Raw genomic sequence first — 14048 nt, 5'->3', positions numbered from 1 at the left:
AGCATCGCTAAAGAAGAACGCAATAGTTTGATGAAGCCAGCAGGATGCTGGTTTTATGCAGTGATTGCAAGCAAGGCATATGCAACCAAATATTAAGCGTTATTCACTTTCATTTACTTTAAGACTATCTTTTCCCAATACTTTTGCTCACCTAAAAATTGAGTGGTCTGCCACCAAGGGTGCCATGTTGTTTATCAAATCAAGATGTAAATATCAGGAAATGAAAGATGAAAATCGTATTCATCATTTGATCTCAAGCCCAAATGTCTTCAAAGTTCAAACAAAACAATTAGCCTTGCAGTCCCAATACTCTGATGGGACAGTAGTTGGTGTCCATATTTGGCTTCCAGGAGATTCAGACACCAGCTGCAGGAGTGCAGTTCTTATAACATGATTCTCTATCGCTATGCATCTAGCATAGTGTGAACTATGATTGAAATCAGCCCCGAGTGAAGAAATGGAAAAGGGTACTTTGTGTGGAGTGAAAACTAACTCCAACCCTAGGGTTGTGGATTAGTGGAACTCCAATGAATTTATCAGACTCAGTCAATGAAACATACTCACCATGGTAGAAGAGGAAGTGAGGAAGTTATCCCCAGCTTTGGAGGACAGTCTCTTACAGTGGCCCCAAATTGTTAAGTTAATAACCCCATAATGTGTACATGTGATCCAAAATGTGTACATAGTTAGAAGGACGGGACAGATGGCTGCATGACTCTAGCATATATTGCAAATAATGAGTCATTCGTCACTATGTGTCTCTTGTTTGAAGATCTTGAAGGCCCCATCGTATTACGTGTCGAACTGGATCTCTTTCACTACTGATTTTTCACTACTCTTTTCCCCTACTGATTCCAGTACTCCAGAAGTCATCATTTCTCACACATAATGCATAAAGTAAATACAGTGTCTGTACATTTGTTTGTTCTCCTTAAAGGTGAGGTATGTGGTGTTTGGAGGCTATATTTGCTCAGTTCGCGTTGTCTCATCACACCCTTGAATAACTTGTCCTTTTGAAGTTAGAGCCAAGTGTTCTTTCACCCATACTGCCATGGATGTGATGTGACATTTTTGGTGGTAAACAGTTCAGCTCTCTCTTGCTGCTTTTTTCCATTTAATGCATGTCTTTGCTTCACAGATGTTTTTTTTTTTTTCTACAAAGTCAATCTCTAATCTGTTATTGCTCATCACACACCAGTAGTCACAATCATTTTCTGAGTTACTGGTGGAGAGACGTGCGTGCAAAAATAGCACAATGCAAATCACAATTTATTCTTGGGATGGACAAAAGGGGAAAAAAAGCATCTATTAATTATGGCAACATTTCAAACTCAAGTTCTGGTTTTCCCTAGCAATTTAAAGTCATACTTACGCTAACTATGTATGCAATTTGGAGTGGTATACTAAACTTTGACACTCCAGGTGTACTAATAATTCCTCCCCTGTCATTTAAGCATGAGACTTAAAATGTAATTGAGATTGTGTTGTTCGTTCTAGCAATTTGGTTGATGTAATCTCCCGCCTCCTCCCAATTTCTCTGCTCCCTAAACCGTAGGCCAAGGCAGAAGTGGGCTGTTAGCTGTCATGTTGCTGGCAGCATCTCCATGCACCACCTCCACAGCATTCCTACAACTATACTTGTCCTAGAGTCTGGAGATCTGGTACATTGGCTGGCTCTTCTGAATTATACCCCAAAAGCTAGTTTTCCTGCTCCTCAAAACATTTATAATGCTAATGATGATGACACTTTATTGATCACAGCACAGTGAAATTCTTTTCTTCGCATACCCCAGCGTGCCAGGAAGTTGGGGTCAGAGCGCATGGTCAGCCATGATACAGCGCACCTGGAGCAGAGAGCGGGTTAAGGTCCTTGCTCCAGGGCCCAACAGTGGAAGCTTGGCAGCCCCAGGGCTTGAACCCCTGACCTTCCGATCAGTTAACCCAGTAACCTTAACCGCTAAGACACCACTGCCCCATTATACCTGTTAACATTCATATGATTTCTTATTAAGTAAGAAACTAAATAAATAAAACCAAAAAAATTACACCCCTAATGTATACACTATTATCTCATCATTTACATCATGGTTTACTCATGATTACAATGGAAATGTTTCCTGTGTCCTTACCACTGCCTGTGTTTATTGACAAGTCAGCCTAACTAGCTAGGGTATGTGGGTATATGTGTGTATATATAGGCTGATGTTGCTCTGATGCTACCAGTTCCTGCTTGACCTATCATATATATATATATATATATATATATATATATATATATATATATATATATATATATATATATATATAAAATGCATGTGTATGTGTGTCGAATAAAATTTTGTTCAAATATCCTAGCTTGTTAAGAAGCTTGGGTCAGAATACAGGGTCAGTCTGCTACACCACACTTGCTCACTCGGTATAGTTATCTCTCCTTCTCATTGTTGCTTTTCACCTTTTTATATTCTGCCCTGTCTCTCTCAGCCCTCCCACTACAAAGCTGTCCCATTGTGAGCCTTTTTTTACGGATTCCTTTTTATCAAACTGGATTGAATTAAATTGCAGGTAGCAGTGTTATAACATATTAATTTGTAATGCATAGCCATTAGTTGTGATGCAAGAATGTGTGGCTGGGTAGTTTACCGTAAAATCAGTGATCGCTATTTCATTATTATTTCTACTTGATACATCTCACCACTGACCTTTGCGCCTGAAAACAGATCACATTAGTCTGATTATTCATTTGTTTCCATCATGGTTTTGCTTTCTGGATTTGCAGAAAAGCCAAGGGAAGCATGCTTCGACCCTGGAAACATTATGAATGGAACACGACTTGGAATGGATTACAAACTTGGCTCTACAGTCACGTACGAATGCGACTCTGGCTACATGACCACGGGTCCGGCTACTCTCACCTGCATCATCGGCACTGATGGAAAACCTGTATGGGACAAGGCTCTCCCTACATGTAAAGGTAAGACTGCAATGATTTGTTACTTGAGCAGCAGACTGCAGCTGGCTAATGATTTTGCTAATGTCTTTTACCAAACCTGCTTGATATACACAATAAAAAAAAACCACTGACCTGCTCAAAACACTTTACTTTTTCAGTATTGTGGGGTAATTTAGTTCTTTGATTTTTGCACCATTTAATTCAGAGAAATCCAATGCAATGCACTGAGTTATGCTAACACGATGAAGCACGGCACCATCCAGAGAAGCCCGAGAGCAAGGTGCTTATCAAAGACAGTATTCAATTTCATTTGTTTGGTGTCCTGAGAGTTAATTGATTTAGCCTTTTGTTGCACACATTGTTCGTCCCTCTTCCTGTGCCAATATGGAGCCGTTATTTGTTGGCTTCAGATGGAGCCACCATTAGCTTCCACAGCGGGAGACAGATGCGAGCAAAGCCCAAGGCCGAGCTCTTTTGTGCCGCTATTGACAAATGGGAGCGCTCGAGTGGTAACAAGTGACACTCACACTCACTCGGTCTCTTCTCTTTCCGTTTCAGACGTTATCTCCTCATCCTTTCTTTTTCTTGCACCCCAGTCGTCCCCCCCCCCCCCCCCATCTTACTCTGTTCCCTGACACACTCTCGCCTTTCTGTCCCGCCTCTGATTCACTCTCTTTCTCTCTTGCACAGCAGAGCTAGTATCAAGCAATGGTTCTGTATGACAGAGCAGCCATCAGCTCAACTGCTTTTACTGCCAAACACACACACACATTCACACACAGAGAGAGCACTATAATCCAATGATACGACAGCAGCTTTTTTAGGAGATATACTCTCTATTACATGTTTCATCTCTTCCATGCAATACTTATGTGGAATATACATATATAAACTAAGGATGTAATCAAATATGAATACAATAATTGGGAGTGAACAAATATTGTGGTCTAAACAGATCCAAATACAGATACGAGTTGGAGGTGCACTATTTGTTGTTTTGTTTTGCTTTTAAAGCTTGTGCATACAGGGGGCATCTAGTTAAGACCAGAGGTGTGCATTGAGAGTGGAATCCCAAACAATGCAACCAAAAAGTCACAAAAATGAGAGGTTTTTAATGTCATGTGGGTGAGCAGTCAGATATTGAAGCAAAGACCACATTCGTTTGCATGCAAAGTGCATTTAGTGTGCATTTGTTCATCCTTAGTAAATGTCTGGTCAAGGTTGTGGTGGTTTAGATTAAACTACTGGTTTGTTTATATTTTTGGAAATAAAAGCAACTAAATTTGTTCCAAAATATTGAGAGCTGCTCCAAACAAAACTACTGACTGTGGAAGTGGGATGAAACAAAAAGTCCCAAGAACATCTCTAGTTGAGCTCAATTCCAAACTTGTGTGATGTAGCTGAGGTTCAGGAACTGTCCGAGCCAGAGTTTACACACAGTGCTAACAGTGCTGCCATTTCTTTTCTTTTCTTTTTTTCTAATGACATAGCTGTAAGGTTAATAATAATAATAATAATAATAATAATAATAATAATAATAATAATAATAAATAGTTACAGATAGTAGTATTGCATTACACAAATAATATAAACTGTTATAACTCTCATACATGCTTGAATTCTATACCCTTTTATCAGCTACATCTAACACATAGCAATGTGCAATTTGTAGCCCACCTCTACTCACCTCTACCCTGTCCATCAGCAGAAAGGGGCCACCACAAGGACCATGACTGATTAGATATTATTTGGGTGGCAGACCATTCTCAGCACAGCAGTGACACTGGCATGGTAGTTGGACGGTAATAGGTGTTAGAGTGGTATGGTTGCATGAGGTTGAGCATATGAGGTCATTGCAGGTTTTTATGCATCTATCTTCACCGTCACAGGCCATTACTTATGAGGCAGTATTGGGAACGTTGTACGCTACGCATGCTTATTTGTGGGTCAGGAAAGATTTTCCTCTTAATTCAGATAATACTACTACAGTCTGGGTGTAACCTGAACTGAGTGTGGCCTAAACTGGAAAGGGGATTTATTTATTTATTTATTTATTTTTATTAAATATGAATGTCTCCATTCCTACCTGCCTACTGTAGTATTATTATTATTATTATTATTATTATTATTTTTAATGCATTTAGTTTATGCTATTTCCCAAAATACCAACACATTAGTAGCCTAATTTAAACCACCATGACCAGGCTGTTACTAAAGATGAACACTATCTTTCATTGTCCTGTGAACTTCATATCCGACTGCTTGCTCGCAACTGTAAAAACCTTGCAACAATTAAGTTGATTAAGATTTGAAAGTATTTTTTTTCTTCTTGAGCCCACTCCCCTTTCCTGGCCATTTACGCAAAGTTCCACCCCAGAACCTACAGTGGATCAACTTGAGTCATAACATCCTTTGCATGCGCACTTAGCTTATGAGAATGGTTACGAGTGCAGTTCCTGGATTGTTTTTTTTTTCCTTTGTAATGAGTTTTTGAGATTTTTAAGCTCCGGTATTAGCATCCCTGGCATTTTCTGTCAAATGATAGGCCATTCAGCTGCTTGAAAGCCAAGCTTTTACAGAAGAGTTTACAGACCTGTCCGCGAGCAGCATCGCTAATTCTGCGTCCAGCTTCATCCCCTTCACCCGTTAAAATTTAACCCAATGAGAGTACTGAACAGTGTATCAGTGTGAGCTTTCCCCCACATCTCACTTTGCTCTACATTACTAGCTGATTAACCGCAATTAGTTTAAATCTGCTATTCTATGTCTTACACACCATTCTGGGTCCATGTGTTTTGTTCACTCTGTTTGTTTGAAAGGTGTGGCACTAAAAGAATAAACAGATTGTCATGGTCCATTGATTTGGGGATGGGGCACTAGGAGGTTAATCCTTTTACTTGCTTGTTAAATGGAGTGGTGTGTCTAGACATCCCGGATGAGATTCACTATGCTTTTATATCCCACCACAATGGCCTTTACTTATAAATATCACTTTAAAAAGGCGATATAACAGGCTAAAAGGCTTGTTTCAGCACTTACAACCTTTTGGCCGAGGTGTGTGATCCTAAACTGTCTACTGAAAATTCGGCTGTTTAGGCCAGGTGTCACGTTGCGCTTCACCAAGTATGGCCATGTAGAAAAGAAGGCCCGCTGGAATCACCCTGCAGAGCCAGAGGACGTGAAAAGCATCTCTGTTTCAATGGGCCAGTTTCTTAATATTGTCCGTCACTTTTTCATTTTTATGCCACCTGTAAGTGCACACCCAGAATGTCAGCACACGTTTTTTTTTGTTTTTTTTTTAACTGTCTATCGCTTGGTGCAAGGTGTGAAAAATGCTAATTATATCTAATGGGGGAAAAGGCCATAGGCTAGGTTAATGAGTTTAATGACATAATGAAAGAGTTAATGATGCTTGATGCACCCACGTTAGTTAAACTAGTGACCTCGGCTGCACATGCTGTTAGCATATGCACCTGCTATTTATATGCTAACAATATGTAAACCTAATGTAGTGCAAACAAAATAGAAAACACATCATTTTATAGTCTATTAAGATTGGGTATTTGCGTGCTAATATATATATATATATATATATATATATATATATATATATATATATATATATATATATATCATCTTAGTAGATACGAATATACTGTACAGCATAATTGGATAATTACTTGGTTTGAAAAGTTGTTATTATATTTGAATAGGAACATACTCTAATGTTAACATGTGACTATATTCTAACTAAACTCCACAGTACAGTCTCAGTTTTTTTTTCTTTTCAATTAGAAAAAAAGAGCATATCAATTTGTAAGTTTGCATCCAAATACACAGTACTGCATAGGAAGTCTTAGGTGTGTCCAAGATCAAATCTGTTACGTGAAGAAGTAAAAAATTGGAATAAAAATTCATAATTTGCTTTTGTGTTTAAAACTGCATAAATGGTTAGTTTTCTACGAAATTTCTATTGCTTCTTGGAGAACCTGGTACATTTCTTCTGTGTAGTTATTTATTTATTTTTTTTGGTATTATTATTGATCTATTACTTGATGTCTAACTTAATATGCTCAATTATTCCATTATTTAACAAAATACATTTTCAAAGGAATGCTTAGAAAACTAACGCAGAAAATGGGCATGCAAGATAAAATTGTTAGATAACGTAGTCTCCCTGAGTTTTTTCCACAGCAATGTCTAAAGTGCAGAGATTTCATAATATACTTGCTTAAAAGTTCCTCTTAACCTGGCACTTCTTCAAAAAGGCAAAACTATTTTGCATTTCATAAGACATAAGACAAAAAATTTAAATACCCTTGGAATTAGATTCAGTTGCAATGGAATTGATGTAGTTTCATAAACTTTTTAATGCCTTTATTCAGACTATAGAATCTATAAAATAACGTCTATTAAATGGAAAAAAGAAATCACTAAAACCTACTGTATTAAAGGTCCTAAACTCATAAACTAAAAATATAGAGATACTGTACAGGTATGGCAAATTCACAATATATATTACCAAAAAAGCAATGTATAGTTTCCTGATGGATGCAGTAAAACTACGTTAACAACACAACTCGGGGCAATATATAAACCTTTGCACTAATGTAAAATACATAGATCAGCCATAATATTAAAACCACCTGTGTAATGTTGTGTAGGTCCTTCTTGTGCTGCCATAACAGCTCTGACCCGTAGAGGCATGGACTCCACAAGACCTCAGAACGTGTGCTGTGATATATGGCACCAAGACGTTAGCAGCAGATCCTTTAAGTCCTGTAACTAGTCCTTGCGAGGTGGGGCCTCCATGGATCAGACTTGTTTGTCCAGCACATCCTAAAGATGCTCGATCGGATTGAGATCTGGGGAATTTGGAGGACAGGTCAACATCTTGAACACTTTGTTGTGTTTCTCAAACCGTTCCTGAACAATTTTGACAGTGTGGCAGGGTGCATTATCCTGCTGAAAGAGGCCACTGCCATTAGGGAATACCATTGCCATGAAGGGGTGTACTTGGTCTGCAGCACTGGTTAGGTAGGTGGTATGTGTCAAAGTAACATCCACATGAACGTCAGGACCTAAGGTTTCCCAGCAGAACATTGTCCAGAGCATCACACTTGCCCCAGCCAGCTTGCGTTCTTCCCATAGCGCATCCTGGTGCCATCTCTGCACCCAGGTAAGCGATGTACACGTACCTGACCGTTCAGAAAACATGCTTCATCAGACCAGGCCACCTTCTTCCATTCCTCTGTGGTCCAGTTTTGATCCTAGGTGCTTTCGGCAGCGGTCAGCATGAGCACACTGACTGGTCTGCAGCTACACAGCCGCATGGACGGCAAGCTGCAATGCACTGTGTTCTAACACCTTTCTATCATAGCCAGCATTAACTTTTTCAACACATGTTTTTGCGATAACGCTGGAAACATTACTGTCAACTCACAGTCTGATGTCTCTCTGTCATTATTTTTGCTCCGCCAACAAAAAAAGTTCCCAAAGGACCCACAGCTGGATAGATGGGCAATGCATACAGCATTATAGAGCTGGATAGATGGGCAATGCACAGACTGACAGCCTGTAGTACTGTAAGTGTAGTAACAGTTTCAGTGTAACAAACTTGGGCTAGATTTGGATATTTACATAGAGAACACACATACGCAGAGTGATACAAACAGTTAAATGTACCAACGCTGTTATACTAAATATCCATGTTCTTGGAACCCTGCTTGTCCAATCAAATTAGTGGACTGGAACTGAATATTGTACCATATATACCCATTAGCTATAACAATACAACCACTGACCATTAAAGTGAATAACATTGATTATCTCATTACAGTGGCACCCGTCATTGGGTGGGATATATTAGGCAGGACGCAGACAGTCAGTTCTCAAAGTTGATGTGCCGGAAGCAGGAAAAATGGGCATGCATCAAGATCTGGGTGACTTTGACAAGGGCCTAATTGTGATGGCTAGATGACTGGGTCAGAGCATCTCCAAAACGGCAGGTCTTGTGAGGTGCTCCCGGTGTGCAGTGGTTAGTACCTACCAAAAGTAGTCCAAGGAAGCACAACAGGTGAGAGGGTCATGGGCGCTCAAGGTGCATTGGTACGTGTGGGGAGCGAAGGCTATCCCATCTGGTTCGATCCCACCCTGTGAAGTTTAGTTCTGTTTAATGGAATTCCAGTGGAATGGCTGTGGACTGAACCGTTTGGTGCTGACCAAGTACTTTAGAGGTTTGTTCCTCACACGTTCCTGGTTCAGAGCAAGAACAAAACGTTATCAAAATTGTCTATAAAGTAGTATGGAGTCATGGTAAAGCAGTACCCAGAGATAGAAAGCTGGTTAAAAGGACTCGGTTTTAGTACGACAGACAGACATCAGACTGCAAGTACAGCACCATTTTTCTGCTTTCCTTCCAAGGCCTCAGAGGAGGCAGGCAGTCTTGTGGCGGATATGCAGATCAAGAAGACTAGGAAGACTCCATATGAATGTTAAGCCCCAGTCTTGGGTTATGCCTAATGTTTCCAGCATTATCGGTCCAATTTGTCTGATGTTTCATTCTTCTGTGCTTTCACCACATGAAAAGTGTGACCTCGCATTTCTCTGTTAAACCTTCTAACAACTGATAAACGTTCGCTCTGCCAGTTTAATAAGCATGACAAGTTTAAGGCCCTTGAGCAAGACTGATGTGATCTGCTGGCTGTATCTTGGTATCATTAGTGGCAGGTTAAGAAGAGAAACGTGAGTGACATGAGGCTGCTACTTTATTTTTAATGGTTAGCAGATGAGGAGTCAGTGGCCGTGTGCCGTTTTATGTACTGTGATTTTTCTCTGTCTTCTCTCTGACTGCTGATGCACTGTTCACCACTTCCTTGGGCTTTTAGACAAAACTGAAGGAGTAAGATTCCTTTAAATAATGAAGGATTCTCTCACCCCCCCCCACCCCCCCACTTGTTTCTCTCACCCAAACGGATCTTTTATCCGTTTCCATAGTAACTAAAAGACCGTCTCTCTCTGCCGGAACGTGAGGAATCTTTCATAGCAGTGAATGGGTAGACGGATGTAGAGTGGTGGGACAGCACCTTCCAGAGGCAGCACAAGCTCACGGCAAGGGAATGGCAACACGAGAAATATGAATTACATAGCATTACACTCGTATACAATCGTCTGTATTCTGCATTTGGAAAGTACAGCAGAATGATTTCTCTATCACTCTGTCCTATGTGTCTGTCTCTCTCCCATGCTCCCCTGTCCTTTCTATCTTGTTTCTTTCGCTCTCTGTCTCTCTCTCTCCCATGTGTTTCTGTCTCCCTCATGCTCTCTCTCTCCCTCCTGTGTCTTTATCACTTTCTGTCTCTCTCCAGTGTTTATCAGTCTATCTTTAACTCTCCCTCCCCCTTGGGTTTTCTTTCTTCTCTCCTATGTCTTTCCCACTCTCTTTATCTTCCCCATGTAATTCTCCTTCTCTCTCTCTCTCTTCCATGTGTTCTTTTTCTCTGTTACTTTCTCTTGTCAGTTTGTCTCTCTCTCTCACGTGCAAGTAATTGGCCAATGAGAATGAGAGGGTGGAATTGCATGTCCAGCCTGGCTCAAATAAGAACACTGCTAACAATATGTAAGGGCCTGGTCCTTATGCCTGTTTTCAAGACTACATACTGGCATTGTATGAGAAGGTTAACCAGATCTGTGCTGATGAACTTAATTTATCTGTGTCATAGATTTCATAATCTAAGAAAAAAAAAAAAACCTTTACACAACTGAGGTGTGTGGTGGAAAAGCATGTGGAACAGAGCATATCTGCAGCTTTATTTCCCTGCAGTTTTCTCTCAGTCTCCCCACATAAATATTGACTCTTACCTCACTCCGTTGACATTTTGGTTCAGATACTTTGTAATGCAAGTATGTGTCAAAAAGCCAGCTGACATACAAGAAGACTGTCTTTTTTTTTTTTTTCCGACAACAGCTTGAAGTTTTGTCACATTTGAAAAAGTCTGCTAGTCTCAGTCTCCGAGGTCTCCTTAAAATTTAAAAGAGAAACCAAAAATCTTTTCTTTTTTTAATGTCATTGTTCAGCCTCGTCACTGGATCAGTGGAAAAAGCCATGTTATTCAATATGGATGGGAAAATATCAAGAAAAATAACTCAGAGGGACAAAATGTCAAAATCCAAAGTTCTTAATAAAGAAAGCCTACTGAAAGTAATTACTGGAACTTTTTGCTTTGTTAAGACACCGATTCAGATGAAAAGATTCTTACATTTAATCACATAATTATTTTTGTCCAAGTTATGAAAACTGATCAAAAGGGAACTCTAAAACAAAGCTTAATCTATCAGTTGCATCAGTGTATATGTGCTGCTATGAATGGGACATCGTGTGTGAGTCTGTCTGTCTGTCTGTCTGTCTGTCTGGTGGGCATCTCTGAAGGTATTTGTGTGCATGAAAGCCCACATGTTTTGCTTCCAACCTTCTTACATGGCATGTAGAGTTGAAGGTGATGTGATCAAAGGTGCAAAAGAGAGCTTGATATGCAGACTACCAAGAATGTCGGCTTCATCCCAGGCAGTAACTTTTTTTTTATTATTCTCTCCCTCCATCCTTGTGCTCACAGAGGCATTGTGATCAGATGAAGGAGCCGCACAGTGGGTGCCTGAGCCCACAGGCTTAGCTCAGACTCGATGTGCTGCGAATCTCAATCAAAGATCATTGTAGCAAAGAGCACAGGGATGAAAAGAGAAAGGCAAGAGGAGAAAGATCACAGGTGGAGAGGTTGGGCACAAACAGGGAAAATTGGGGAAAAAATGTTTATAATCCATGGTAGAATTAATGTATAATTTTTTTTTTTAAAAAGACAAGATCTTAAAATGCATCAAGCAGTTGTCAGTAAGTCTCATCATGGCTTGTGTAGAGTTTTAGTTTATATATATATATATATGTATGTATGTGTATATATATATATATGTATATATATCTATATATATATATATATATCTATATATATATATATGTGTAAGTATATACATATTTATACTTATTAAAGGTACCTTGATATAAATCATTATATATATATATATATATATATATATATATATAAAAATCATAAATCTAAAAAAAATCATAAATCTTAAAAAAGTTGGGACGGGGCAACAAAAGGCTGGGAAAGTAAATGTGACTAAAAAGAAACCGCTGGAGAAACATTTTTGCAACTAATTAGGTTAATTCACAACAGGCCAGTAACATGATTGGGTATAAAAAGAGTATCTTAGAGAGGCAGAGTCTCTCAGAAGTAAAGATGGGATGGAATCTGGATGGAAGCAGATGTTGCTGTAAAACCTGTATATACCTTTCAGCATTGATGTTGCATTTCCAGATGTGCAACCTGCTGATTCTATAGGCACTAATGCACCACCATACCATCAGAGATGCAGGCTTTTGAAATGAGCGCTGAAAAAAATCCGGATGGTCCCTCTCCTCTTTAGTCCTCTTTAGTTTAAAGGACTCTGCGTCAACTTTCGATTTGTCTGACGCAGAACAGTTTTCCACTTTGCCTCAGTCCATTTTAAATGAGCTTTGGCCCAGAGAAGACGGTGGCATTTCTGGATCACGTTCACAAATGGCTTCTTCTTTGCCTGATAGAGTTTTAACCAGCGTTTGTGGATGGCACGGCGAACTGTGTTCACAGACAATGATTCTGGAGGTGTTTCTGAGCTCATGCAGTGATTTCCATTACAGAATCATGCCTGTTATTAACGCAGTGCCTCCTGAGGACCCAAAGATCACGGGCACGCAGTATTGATTTTCACCATCGTCCTTTGCGCACAGAGATTTCTCCAGATTCTCGGAATCTTGTGATGATATTATGTACTGTAGATGATGAGATATTCATAGTCTTCACAATTTTACATTGAGGAATATTATTCTGAAATTGTTCCACAAATTGTAGACACTGTTTTTCGCAGATTGGTGAACCTCTGCCCATCTTTACTTCTGAGAGACTCTGCCTCTCTAAGATACTCTTTTTATACCCAATCATGTTACTGACCTGGTCCCAATTAACCTCCAGCTGTTTCTTTTTACTAACACTTAATTTTCAAGCCTTTTGTTGCCCCCATCCGAACATTTTTGAAATGTGCTGCTGCCATCAAATTTAAAATTACCTTATTTTGTTTCTAAAATTGGTACATTTACCCAGTTTAAACATTTGATGTGTTTTCTATGTTCTATTGTGAATAACGTATGGGTTTGTGAGATTTGCAAATCAATGCATTCTGTTTTTATTTACAATTATTTACATTTTACACAGCGTCTCAACTTTTTTGGAATTGGGGTTGTGTGTGTAATATGACCTTTTATTTATATCAAGGTACTTTTAGTAAGTATCAATGATCCTGCTGATAAGCTCTGTCATTCTATTGTAAGCATCTGTCCTTAGTTTTTCATCCAGGAAGTGCATTACTGCCATGTAAGCAAAAAAAAAAAATCCCCATTAGCATCTAGCAAGAAAACATCTCAATCTCAATAACAAAGTTTTCTCGTAGTAACAAAATTATTGTAATATCATTTTCTTATATTTATTATTTTCTTTTCTTATTTGTAATAACATTTGTAACTTGTAATAACAAGATGTTTTCTTGTCGTAACCAGATACTTGTTGTAATAATTAGATGTTTTCTTGTATAAAGATACTTTTTCTCATAATAATGAGATAATTGGAATAATAAGATGCTGATATGGGGTCCCCCCCCCCCAATGGCAACAATGCACTTTCGTATGTCATTCATATCCAAGCATATACATTTTATACACACAAAACCTATAGCCTCTGTATTTAGTTACCCCTATCTTCATGTACAGGCAAATCTCATTTTTCATTCTTTCTTACTTGTATCAGCATTCAGTGTTACTGTGATAACTCCTATTCGCCGTGGTTGTTTTTCTAATCTTTGGAAAGCGCAATCATGATGGTTAAACTGTTGGCTGTTTGAGCAAGCATTTAAAATCAGCATAAAATCAATGTTAAAGCAAAACAAAACAAAGGTAAATACAGCTTTCAGTGAGATATTATTGGCTTGCTTTGTCCGGTATGTTTCAGACCAA

The 14048-nt window shown here is 39.0% G+C and overlaps 1 protein-coding gene across 1 annotated transcript in view; it reads left to right on the top strand.

Annotated features, from left to right (window-relative positions):
• The window catches only part of LOC128605044 (CUB and sushi domain-containing protein 1-like), a 180029-nt gene that overhangs the window by 88170 nt on the left and 77811 nt on the right, over positions 1 to 14048 (top strand). Inside the window, exon 29 of the mRNA XM_053620155.1 lies at positions 2777 to 2971. Coding sequence (XP_053476130.1) covers positions 2777 to 2971 — 195 coding nt within the window. The remainder of the gene's footprint in view (positions 1 to 2776; positions 2972 to 14048) is intronic.

Source organism: Ictalurus furcatus, chromosome 3 (genome assembly GCF_023375685.1).
Source record: "Ictalurus furcatus strain D&B chromosome 3, Billie_1.0, whole genome shotgun sequence".
In the NCBI taxonomy this organism is placed as follows: Eukaryota; Metazoa; Chordata; class Actinopteri; order Siluriformes; family Ictaluridae; genus Ictalurus; species Ictalurus furcatus.
Note: the sequence above shows the minus strand (reverse complement) of the source record. Positions and strands in the feature narration are given on the sequence as shown.